Here is a 13,355-nt window from a genome sequence, read left to right as displayed (position 1 = left end):
TTATAAAATGTGACAAGTTTATTTTTCATTTTGTTTTCCCAGAATGTGTCATCTTTTTCGATCTTCGTGATTGTTATTTCCTTTTCGGTAGATGTCCAGACAGCAAATAAACAAACATCTCTCTGTGTGACATGTAGCTGACCTTGTATTTAGTAAAAATATTCTTGTTTGTTATTTAAAACGACAGAATTCATTTTATCATCCGAAAACATCAGGTACTTCAGTTTTCCTTCTTTCATGGTTTCTCTTAGATCCTTTCCATATGCAGATGCAGGGCACTTTGTTTCCACTATTGTATTACTTCCAATGAGGCCATCAGGTGTAGCACCGATGAAGGGGTATTGTTTATCTATAAAAAGTCCCGTTTAATCTGAGACTACATAGTTTTACAACGTGCACACTCTGTTATAAGAACTGGAATTCTATTGTAGGTTATGAGCATGTTATAGATAGCATCAATATTATGAAATAATTTATTTTGAATTATGTCCTGAAGTTTTTGACGAGGTTCAAATTGCGCGTTTTAATAGATTTCTGGCATACTAAAAAACTTTCAGGTTTTTGGTTACATCAGATTTCGGTAGAGGTTTTAGATGTACTAACGGCCCTGAGTAACAGAGGAGGTATACTGCAAGTATTTACGAGTGATAATTCCAGTTCTTTAAAAAATAAAATAGCTGTCCAAAACATTGAATTTTTTTAGTGACTGAAATTAATTGCAGAAGGTTATAGCAAACCACATTCTAACTCGAATTATGTAGAAAGACGGTATGCACAGAAGCTTATATTTTTGCAACTTCAGTTTTTATTTGGTTTGAGAAATACTTAATGTGTTTTAAAACAAAAAAGAAAAAAGGTTGGCAATTACATGTAATATGCCAAGTCCACCAGGCTATGGTGGGTTTCTACCCCACCACCACATGGGGGATAATCATTGAGACAAAATCTTACAAAAACTAATGCCAATCCAAAACAGAACTAACATGAGACGTAATATTTTCATCCTAAAATATCACGAGAAACATTTTCATAAGGCCTTGTTATAAAAGATTTATAAGCCTACGTATCTAGTTATTTTATTGTTGCTGATAATAAATACGTCCATCGCCACGAGCACTGTTCCATTTACTGCTCCTATGCCGACACCATCAAGCATTTCATCTTCTACACCATCGACCATTTCGTCTTCCATAATTACATCATCAGCAACCCGCCTGCTCCAGTAGGAAATACCGTTTTCACTCTCTGACTGCATTACTGACTGAAGTAACGTGTATTATTTTGGAATTTTCCTGTAAATGTTACACATTCCCGTACTAAATTTGCAAACCTACCCATAACGAAAGATCAGCGGATATAAACACAAATTAAAATATATATATATATATATGACATGTTTTCAATGTTATTTAGAAATACTTGTTTTAAAAATAAGTTGCAAAGTTAAGAATGTTTTATCACTCTGCCACAGTGAAGCACTGTAGGTTAAACTAGCTTATATTTACAGTTACGTGCAATAACGTAATGTGGAAAACAATTAATCACACCTAGCAGACTATGGGAGTTAGGGCAAAAATAATTTTATTTTATATTTAAAACCTATTCAAATAATATATCAAGGGCAGAAATTTACCATCATAATAATTGTTAGGCAATTTTTCTAATAATTTGTTCCCCGAATATTTTAATACTACTAATATTCAATGCATAATCCACTCTAGTAACAAGCAGTGTTTTTAATTTTTTCAAAGGTTCATTTTCAAATAGTTCAATTTAGTCTGAACTAAACACTCAAGAGAAGTAACCATGGCATTGTCCAATCACGTCAGTTATTTAGAACTCGTTGAGAGCAAATTTCTTTCAAGAAGCAAGTGGTAACAAGCAAAAATACTGTACTTATTGGTGGTAATGTTTTTTCGAACATGTTACTGTATTATTTTCACAAGTCAAAATAGCTGGATTGAGAAAGAAACATGGAACCAAAAACTACGGTAATAACTTACGAAACAAAGTAGTAAAAATTAATTTAAAATATAGAAACACATGGTATGCATTCTTATATCATCCAAACGCGCAAGTTACTAAAAATTAATCTTTTGATTAAGACTCAATTTTTCTTACAACATGACATTAAAAACATTGTAGTGCAAAAAAAAAATATGGTGGTAGGTACTGGTAGCGATTTGCAGTACGCAGAAGTGGGGACGTTAGGAAAAAATATTTCATGGCTGAATAAAATAAACTATTATTATTTACACTTCTCCGTTGCTCAAGCCGTGACATGAGTTCTCTATGTCGCACGTTTCATGTACTGAACATTGAGGTGTATCAATCACTGTACCGAATTCAGAGTACGAAACATGAGTTGCGCTGTGCACTGTACTACTGGCTTGCGGTAGAATGTCTTGCGAATTTTCCTGAAGTCTGTCGTATTTTCTGAAAACACGAAAAATTATTATTACTAACCCACTTTGAAGAGGAGCAAAATAAAAAAAAAGGGTGGTTGGTAAAATATTTAGTTCCCCATTTGAGTCCATGCAAAAAAAATGTGACATACCTTTGTTTCTGATATTCAATCAAGGCTGTTCCTTTTCTCTTCTTCCTTCTTGCACTCATAAACAATTTGCCCGATTTTGCTTTTATTTTGTCTACATGCGCTTCCATCTTTATATATGAAGCTGATGACCAAAGTCACGGAAATTTCGCGGATTCCTCTGGCCTCAGGATAGAATTCAAAGTTATAGGTGTGCTCGACCCATGTTTACTTTTCCATTGGTTGATTTCTTAGCGAGAACATTTTTATCCTTGTTATTTGACACTACCTGATTCGCTTACTTCTCTCCTAGCTGGACATTGTTGGCTCACGGTCGTAGAGGGGCGTGTCCAGATAACTGCGGTCCAATCATGAACACAGTGCGACAGTGTGGAGGTTTGCATTCAAGCTTGCGACTAAATGAATGCGCGAAAATTCAGTGGCTTTACTGATGACTAATAACCGGAGCCTTTACTTACTTCTAATAATATTTCTGCTATAGTTCTCTAACCAATTTAATATAATCACTATTAACTCATGCGTTTATATACTTTATATTCACTTTATGTTGGATGGCAATTTAGTGGAATACTAGACAAACATTACATAATTATTTAGGAGTGTTTTCCTCTACAAACATCCACATTCTCGTGTGCGGAATGGTTTGAGGTATCTCAAACATCAAAGTACAGGATACAACGACAGGAAACACAAGCTGCTGCTGCGAGCAGGGAAGAATCAGCTTACAGTTATCTCTCGCGGCAATGTTCAAGGCCAGAACCACCCCTCCAGCGCCGCCTGGCCCTGCAGACCACGCCATCCCCTCCCTTCTAGTCCTTGCCTCGAGCTTCACGTGTCTCTCCCGCAAGGCAGCACGAGTCAGACACAAAGAACACCAAAATATCCAATTTTCGTAAACGAATATTTTAAAATTCAAAGCGGTGACCCTACACTTTTATACTATCATTTTGATCATAACAATGTCGTCTTTAGTTTTATTGTTTCATATTTCACAAATTTTAGATAAGTAACCGGGAATTCAGGCATCAAATTGCTTGTTTTGAGCAATTAATTTTAGTAAATTACATCACGAAATTAGAAAATGTAAAATTATGCTTCCAAAAAGAATTCATTTTACTTGTCGGATAAAAAATTTAAGAGCTGTTACTCTAATAGTTTTATTGGAAATTGCATAAAACAATGTACATGTTTTTGAAACCTCAAAGGCAGGTAGATAGGAACCTTAATACATGGAAAACTATCCCAAAGCCGAAAATTTGTACAGTAGTAGAATGAACATTTCTTAGTAACACGTCAAAAGTTTACCGATGAAATCTTGTGATCACACCAATAATGAGCAGTTGAGTCCTTAATGATAATTTCTACAATGATCCACAAAAATGTTTCGTAAATTTAATAACTTTAATACTTTTTTAAGTCGGTTCTCATTATGGCACCAAAGTAATATAAAAGAATGTCCTACATGGTAACTGTGATAAACACCTCAAAGTTTAAACGTCCTATTATTAAATTGGTAATTTTAATCATAAAAGGTAAGAAAAAAATATTTATTTATAGAAATTTGACTACATGTTACATAAATATGTTGAGCGTAACATCAAAATCACTTCATAAATATTGTCTGTGTTTTTTTTTTTGTGGTTTAAATGTGTATATTTTGAGTGTCTGGTACAATAGTCTGACCACTGATGTATTTCAAGCTGCGTAGTGTGTGTGCAGCAGTGTTAAAGTCGCTCGTGCTGGGACGTTTTTTACTCCAGAAAACTAAGGTTTTTAATGTATGGTAATTCCAGACTGAATTTTACTCTGAAAGAATAAAAGCTTCCTAACTGCAAGTGATTTTTGTTGCAAACGTAGATAAAAATCTTCCAGGATGTGATTTGCTTTGGTAAAAATGTTAGTATGATCGACTTTAATTTATAAATTATAAATAAATAACAACAATAGAACTTCCCGGAAAGTTGTGATAAACTAACGATATTGCGCGAGTAGCAGACCCGTACATGACTACAGAGAAAGGCTATTTTCCTTGACCGTTAGGATTTCTGGGACGAACACCCTCTCACAGCTGGGGTCATAAAATACGATCAAACTCTTGCAAAAACATCCACCACCGCTCTTTGCCACTAGAAATTCAACGAAGTAAGCTAGGCGCAGCACTCCAATGAATTAACTTAGAAAAAAAATACTAAATATGTAATTCTATCAATACATTTTACAACACAACTTATGTTTTATTTATTTTCTGAAAAAAAAAATATATTATCATACGAATTATGTTATAAAAGTGACAAAACTCAATAAGCACATTTACGGTGTATCGTTTTCTTCAATTGTTATGTAGTAAACTAATTTCATACAATTAAATATATATATATATATTATAATATAGGCAACATTAAAATTTTGCACAGTTCTGATCTAAAATAATATAATGTATTAGAAATAAAAAATTATTATATTTTTTGGTATTAAAATAATTTTTAATAATAAAATTTTTGTAACAAAATACGAACACACATATATAAAACCAGAGGTCCTCTAGAATTTTGATTTACAAGTTCCAAGCAGAAATTGTTTATTGTTAATTTTATTGTATCAAAAATCATTCATATAAGAAAAAAGAATATGTATATCTCAGTAGATGAAACATGAATACACCCTATCATATGCATTAAATATATTTTAAGTAATCCCTAAATAAGACCAAGTTTATTGAGTGTCGCAGTACGCAGCGTGTTTCAAAGCCCGCCGGACGTGAAAGATCAGTACGGCCGCAGTACACTGCAACGCTCGGGCAGCTTTAATGAGGCAACTAATTATGCTAGACTCTTTATAAATATACTATCTTAAAGCTAAAAGTATAATTAAAAACATTTATTTAGACATTTTTTCGCATTGGGCTCTTCAAATCGGTGTAAATCGTATTTTTATCTGGGTGGCAAAGATGAAAAAAATATATGTCGTGAATTAATCGCTTTATATCATATATTAAATATTAAAATTTTAAATGCTTTCTAACATTAATGGGTGTATTACAGTTTCTAGATTATTTTGGTAAGTTTACGGACAGTCAAAATTAAAAACTGTATAAATGGGTAGCATTTTAATGGACTGATGCAAGTTGCTGTCACCTAGGACTTAAATGCAAATTTTCGGTGATAACGCACAAGGTCTACAGCGGTAAACTTTCGGTATATTATTAAGCATAGTCAACTCTACCACAGTACAAAAATTCAGCTTTGGACAAATTTTTCACAGGTTGTCTTGGTTTCCTGGAGTAACACGAAAGTCTACGCGGGGAAGGGCGGCTACCTGATCCGAGAATGAAGGATAGGGCAAAATGGGAAGCGAAGATAAGAGCTGGTTGGGTGTCCGTGTTGGAGAGAGAGAGAGAGAGAGAGAGAGAGAGAGAGAGAGAAAGGCGACATTGTGGAAGACCTTCGAAAGATTCCCGCTAGATGGCAGGCCTCCGAGCTGCAACCTTCGACAACCTCCCCTCACTGAAGCTCTCTCGCCACTAACTTGCCAAATCTCACCCGCTAGCTTATATACGTGCTGGCTGGCCGTACAGTAGTAATAAACAAGCATTTATGAAACACTTAAGCTCATTTCCAACAAATCCTGACGAATGACTGTTTTTTGTCCTGCACCAATCCCCTTAAGCTAAATGCACAAATATTGGCTGAAAGTATCAATTTACATTTTCAGTAAAATATGCATCAATAACATTACCAATAAACTATAGAGTTGCTTTATTTATGTATTAAAATTTTCCAAAATAAATTAAAAAAAAAAAAAAAAAAAAAGGAACAGTTATAGTCCAAAAATAGCAGTTCCTGATAAACTGAGAATACAACAAGATTACTCATGACAGAAAGTATTAAAGGATGAATGGACCATGCCACGGTACATCAGCACAGAGGACTAAATGCATCAAGCATGCAATGTAAAATCAGTACAAAGACTGAAAAAAGAATTCATAGCTAACTAATTACCCCCAGATTGATTTAAAAGCTGTTTGGAATTGGAATGTGTAACAAACCACAATGATCTGATCACACAATGACAATTCACTCAATACAGCACATAGGATAGAGGAGTATCAATAGCAATTTTTTGTTAAGAATCAAATGTGGATTGAATATTTTCAAGTAAAAACTATTTTGCATATATTTCAATATTTCTATATTTAAATTTAAATTCGGTTACCTATCTAACCTAAATGAGTCAGAAATTGAAATCTTATCTAAAATATTATACACAAATCATTCCTTGTACCATAAGAAAGTTTGGAGGTATCTCAGAAAGCTTAAAGAACTAAATAAATCACATGTGCACTTTTTGTTAAGTAAAAATTATTTTACATTCAAAGCACAGTCATTAAATTTTATTTTGCCACCTGATTTTGATTTCCAATGGTTCAAAATCACTCCAGGCAAATGCTGGGGTGGTTCTTTTTACAACAGGCCAGGCCAATACCTTCTCAAATATGTTCTGTGTACATGGTTGTGTAGTACATTAGCTAGTGGCTTAGTGTTTCTAATGATCTCACTGTCAACAAGACGTCAAACCCAAATCAAAAATAAATCACTTTTGGCACGGCCTACAGGTGTAAGTAGATTTTGAAGTACCTATTTATTTTGGAAATAATTTTTTAAACCTCTAAAAACTTCTGGAACGTTTTAAGAACTTAATGTGTGTCTATATATATGTGTCTATATATATATATATATATAACGTCCTATATGTTTCCCAATATTCCAAAGTGATCAATTAAACACATATTCTATGCAGCAAAAATGTTTAGAATATTTTTAACTCAATGCATACAGCATTAAATAGCTTAGAACAAATTTCATGTTATGCCTACTAAGGTAGTTATGCATTGTTGACAATTTTCATCTCTTGCACTAATACGTGGTCATATAAAAATTTGTTTTGGACCAAGGTTTAAGATAATATTAAGATGATTTATAATAAATTTGAATGAAATTGATAGTAGAAAGTACTGATTTTTTTTATTTCAACCTCTGTTTTTAAATTGTTTTCGCCTAAAAATTCAGATATTTTTTACAATTTTTGCATAAGTTATAATGGATTCGATAATATACCTACTAAAAAAGTCATGATTTATTTATCTTTCAACCCTTGTTATTGTCACCCCTTGCAGTGATTCATTGGTTACATTTACGTAAGACAAATGTTTTAGAAAATATTTAGAAAGTTTAAAATAAAAAAGAATGGAATCAATAGTGTACATGGTAGTAAAGTTTTAGTTATTTTTTTTTATTTCAACTCCTTGTTTTTTCAAACCCTTGCAGAAGTGGTCCATTTAATTAAAAATTGTTTCAGACCAAAGTTTTACATACATAATTTTTACAAGATTTACTGTACATTCTTACAGATTTTATTGTTTACCTAATAAGGGAGTTATTAATTTTTTTTGTCCTTTAACCCATGTTTATTTCATCGTTAGCAGAAATGGTTGGTTGTAACAAAAATTGTTACTGACAAAAGTTTTAGATAATATTTATAAGTTTTACAAGCAATTTGAATAGATTTTTTTGCACTTCTACCCCTATTATTTTATGCCCTTGCAGTAATGCAGACCTGCCAACATTCTAATTTAAAAAATCATGAGGTCCTCGATAAAAATTTCCAGGCTCATAAATACAGGTTAGATATAAAAAACAACAAATGAGAATATTTAAATTTAAGTGACATACCTGTACATATGTTTAGAGCCACGATTATATGGTAATGCGCGATAAAACGAAATAACACCGAAAACCACTTGAAAACACGAAATAAAACGAAATTGTGCGAAATCCGCGATATGTCACGAAAGTTCGTCTATCCTGATTATTTACGTTTTTTTTCCCCCATTCTGTAAGGACAATTCACTATCTTCAGCACAATCAAATATTTATTACAGTAACTAGCAGCCATATATATTATATGCGATGGTGATTCATTATAGATTTTAAAATGAAGTCTCGGAATTAACGTAATATTTTCTTTAAACGGTAATCTTGTGTACCATAATAATTTAAGATGTTGATAACTGTGATACAATGGCCGCCGTTCACTTTCTGTAAATACAAAAATAACAAACGTCCAAAATATGTTTTTCTAAGATTACGTTTTTAATTATTAAAATATTACACACTAAAGCGCATTGCTTTTTGTGTTTATTTAAAATAAAGTACGTAGGCTACGAAAATAAAATTAACCCTGCTTAACGTAACGATTGTAAATAATAAATAGTACATGTTTATGTCGGTATTAATTTTCACGTACGTATGTTGGTATTTGGTATGCGTTTGTATTTGCATCTATTCTCCATTGTTTTGATCTTTCCAGCACGGCAAGTTTTTGCGTATTGAGAGGTTAAATTCTTCCTATGTGATTAAAAAAATTTTGATAATGCCTAAAACGAAGGTTTCTGCCAGTGACCGATCGAAAGAATTTTCCAGCGAAGGATTTTATATCAGTGATAAAATTTTAATGTGCAAATTCTGTAACTGCAGGCTAGACTACGAGAGACGCGATACGCTTGTGAAACATGTCGCGAGTGAGAAACATAAGCGTTTGAGGCAAAACTCATTTGTTAAACGACATCCTTGTCTAAGAGTCTTTAATGCCATTAATTTGCTGTTCAACCCAAGAAATGTGAGTAGGGTTAGCATAGAAGATGCAAACCTACAGAAGTCTCTGCATAACTTTCCTTCTGTTTCCCATTTTCCCATTGATACATTCATACATGGCTATGTTGCTTTCAAAAAAATAATTGAGGATGAACTTTCATTGCCAGAAACAAGCTAAATTGATGTTGCAAAGGTACTTTGCTCCCTTAAAGGGGACTACAGTGAATTTGCTCAAGCCAGTTTAAGGGCAATCTGGTTCCCAACATCAAATGTTGATGCAGAACGTTCATTTTCCAGGTACTCACTGGTAGTTAGTGACAGAAGACAACGTCTCACTCCAGAAAATGCGTAAACTTTAACTATGATAGCATTTCATTCAATAAAACCGTCTTAATAGTAACTTTGGAAGTGCTAAATTGTGTAATTTTGTAGTGTATGTGATTGTAATTAAGTCGTGAAATTTTTAGTAGTTATTTAAAAGTTTGAATTTATGAATTTGCAAATGAACTTAATTATCTATGAATTTGCAAATGAACTTAATTGTAATTAGATCATGAGGTTTTAGTGTTTATTAATATTTGTTTTAATAAATTTGCATGTTGTACAGAAAAGCAAGAAAATTTTGCCGTGGGTATTTTGAGCAAAAAAATAAAACCATATAACACCAAAATCTTTATTTCTTTACACCGAAATTTGTCTTAAAATAACACCACAAAATCTTGACTCTACATATGTTACATGGTCTCTGCTTCAAAATTTATTTCAACAAATTATAGGTTGCAGATTTAATTTAGTTGAACATAATTTAGCGCTGTCGTGTAGTGATCATGCAGGGCCGCAACTAAATAAGATGTAAAATAACATTCTGCTCGTGTAACACTATTATCACTGTTCACAGCAAAATTAATTTTTCTATTGGAAGCAATACACTTCACGTGTTAGTTGTGTTTTTTGTAGCGACATGTTTCACAATGTCTCCTCTTCCACTATGCGAGATAGAAAAATCAGCACGGCACACGCTACAAAACGCAAAATTGCTTCCTTTACGTGACTCGAGTATTGATGGAAACTCGTTACTGTAAGCTTTCGTAAAACTTGTTTTGTAACTTTTACAAACAAAATCTTGGGGCCCCAAAAAATCGCGAGGAAACACTATTTTGGCGTGAGGGCGTGAGATGGACCTTAAAATCGTGAGCCTCACACCAAAATCGTGAGAGTTGGCAGGTCTGGTAATGGTTGGTTGAATAAAAAAGTTATTTTGAGGTTTCACAATAAATAAGAATGGATTTAATAGCATACATGGTACTGAAATTATAAATTTTTATATTTCCACCTTTTTCCTTCAGTCCCTTGCAGAAATGGTTTGTCTTATCAAAAATTGTTTTTTTTTTTTAACAACTGTTATTTCCCACTCCTTGCAGTAATGAATGGTTGATCGTACAAAAAATCATTTCAGACAAAAGTTGTACCTTTTATTTTAAGGTTTCACAATAAATAAGAATGGTTTTAATCGTGTACATGATACACAATTTTTTTATTTTTTTTTAATTCTATTCCTGTTTTTCATTCTCCTGCAGCAATGGTTAGTCTAGTAAAAAATTGATACAGACAAAAGTTTTGGATAAAAATTATAAGATTTTCAAACCATCTGAACAGATTAGATTTAGGAGTTTTGTCCAATCAACAAGGTATGTTATTTTTTTCATAATTACTGTCAAATTTTATAGTAAAAAGTGTTATTAAAACATTGTTTTATTACAAGTGTCACTACCACACAATTCCATAATTCTGTTGATATTTTAAGAACTATATAACTTAAATACTGTATAAAATACAGAAGTTTCATGTATGTGAAATTCAAGAGCTTGTTTTTATTAAATGTTTATTAATTGAAATAGTATGTTATAAGTAAACAATAAATATTATTATTTATTTCCAATTACACTTGTAAATAATAAACAGGTTTTTGTATCTGAGAATACATAACAGGAATAGTTTTCCAAGCATTAAAGCATTATTTTAAAGAGCATAGCATCTGATGGAATAGGAATCAAAATCAAGGAATTAAAACACAAACATGATAATCGGAACTGGCATATTAGTGGAATTGACTCGACACTAGTTGAGATGCTTGTCGGGGTCTCAGTAGCCACCCCGCCACAATAAAGACAAGTCACGAGAGGCACGACTGAGTCATGTTCAGGGGTGTTTAAGGAAGGGTCGACAGCCATAAATAACTAGTTGAGACAATTTAAGCTACACGGATGTTTACTGTGCCCAAAGAACACAAATCACCACATTATGCCACACTGACACCTGCCCTATAATGCCAACAGGTTCAGGAAACAGGACGGGATGCAGAACTACCTGCGACGATGTTGCGGTCTGCCAGTTACACCAGCCAAACAATACCGCAGAGAAGCATTTGTACACAGACGGACAGGACATGTCCGGGTACGGGCTGACGGAAGACAAAGCACAAAGAATCCATGAACGGATGCAGGCAGGTGGTGCAGGGAGGCTCTCGTATCTAACGGCCGGCGCACCAGAGGGGACGAGGGAGAGAGTGAGACGAGTAGTTTACGTGCGTTTGTAGTTGCATTCATGCACACACTAGGTTTGACTTTATTTTGTACAACAAAATCTAACATCTCATCCCTTTTCACAGAACGGTTTCAAACTCCAACAGCAGCCAAGAACACATGTATATGTGTAGTGTAGTATACATGTATATATGTAGTGTATACAAGGCAGACTCACGAAGAGTGTAGGTAGGGTTGAAGGTGGCGCAAGTCGCGCCCAGGTAGCTGGCAGCCAGCACGGGCAGGCAGAACTCGAGGCGGTTCTCGCTGGCCACGCCCACCACTTGCCCCGGTCTCACGCCCCTGACACGTAGCTCGGTCGCAAGGGCAGTGCTGCGCTGCAGCACGTCTGCGAACGTCGTCCTCTCACCTGTCACTGCATGGATCTGCAACATATCCCCTAGTGGCACCACACAATACACCTGCACGTACACAGGGATAGCACATAACTGAACAGTACGTTCGCCAACACTTGTACACGCTGCGATGAATCAAGTCAAGAAGACTGCCCATTAATTTGAGGCAAAGAAAAGGAAAATCAATCAACCTAGCAGTAGCATTGCAGTAGTTTCCAAACTGGGTCTCCAAAGGTAAAATTCCATACCTACTCTAATGTGAAGGTAAATTAAATAATTTGTAGAATCAAACTAAATAACTAAAATTCAATGTAGGTTGTGTTTAAAAAAAAAAAATAATTATCAGCAGTTACTGATAATTATGTATTTAACGATAGAAAATTTATCACCACAATTTATTTTAAGATGAAAAATTTATCAAAGCAATTAACTGAGTTCAGTTTAGCTGTATGCTATTGTCCATTTGGAGAAAGTAAAACAATAAATTCAAAAAAAAATGTTTAAAACAGCCATTATGAAAAACAGCTGTTTTTTTTTCAAACAAAAAAAAAGGAATATGAAATATAACCCCAAATAGGTAGATATGATGTTTTATGATAAAAATAGTCATGAATCCAAAGCTAACAAAGTGAAATACATACACCTACACTACCAATTTTCATTATAAAAAAAATTACTTTTTTTTTTGTAACCCTACTGATAAATGTTTAAAAAGGTAAAAAATTTTGTTTTGTGAAAAAAAAAAAAATATATATATATATATATATATATATATATATATATATATATATATATATATATATATATATATATATATATATATATATATATATATATATATATATATATATATATATATATATATATATTCAAAGCCAATAAAGCATGAGGTTTGCTAATTGTATGAATAATAAAAATACAGATACCAAGAAAAATCCTACCACCGAATCTATTAAGGAGGGAAGTAAGAAAATACACATAACTGACAGACATAAAAAATTGTCATTTTTGAATTTCCATTCCTATTTTAGTTCCTGCTGTGGCTCTAAACACAGTAAATGCAGTCCTCCAACCAGCCTAGAGTAGGGATGTTCGATATACATTGATGCATCGAAAACATCGATGTTTTCTATTTGATGCATCGAACCCATCCGATGCATCGATGACTTTCGATGTTTAACGATGTATCGATGTATTTCTTTCGATACATCGA

At 33.3% G+C, this 13,355-nt stretch overlaps 1 protein-coding gene across 4 annotated transcripts in view; it reads right to left on the bottom strand.

Annotated features, from left to right (window-relative positions):
• Nucleotides 1–13,355, bottom strand: part of LOC134537474 (uncharacterized) — a 93,837-nt gene that overhangs the window by 70,238 nt on the left and 10,244 nt on the right. For all 4 annotated transcript variants that reach the window (XR_010075994.1, XM_063377951.1, XM_063377959.1 and 1 more), the window contains exon 3: nt 11,965–12,172. Coding sequence is in view for 3 of the 4 variants with exons in the window: in XM_063377951.1 (XP_063234021.1) it covers nt 11,965–12,172 (208 nt within the window). In the remaining variant the exon portion in view is untranslated. The remainder of the gene's footprint in view (nt 1–11,964; nt 12,173–13,355) is intronic.

The sequence above is a fragment of the Bacillus rossius genome, chromosome 1 (genome assembly GCF_032445375.1).
Source record: "Bacillus rossius redtenbacheri isolate Brsri chromosome 1, Brsri_v3, whole genome shotgun sequence".
Lineage (NCBI taxonomy): Eukaryota > Metazoa > Arthropoda > Insecta > Phasmatodea > Bacillidae > Bacillus > Bacillus rossius.
The sequence above is the reverse complement of the archived record's forward strand: the minus strand, read 5'-3'. Positions and strand labels throughout refer to the sequence as shown.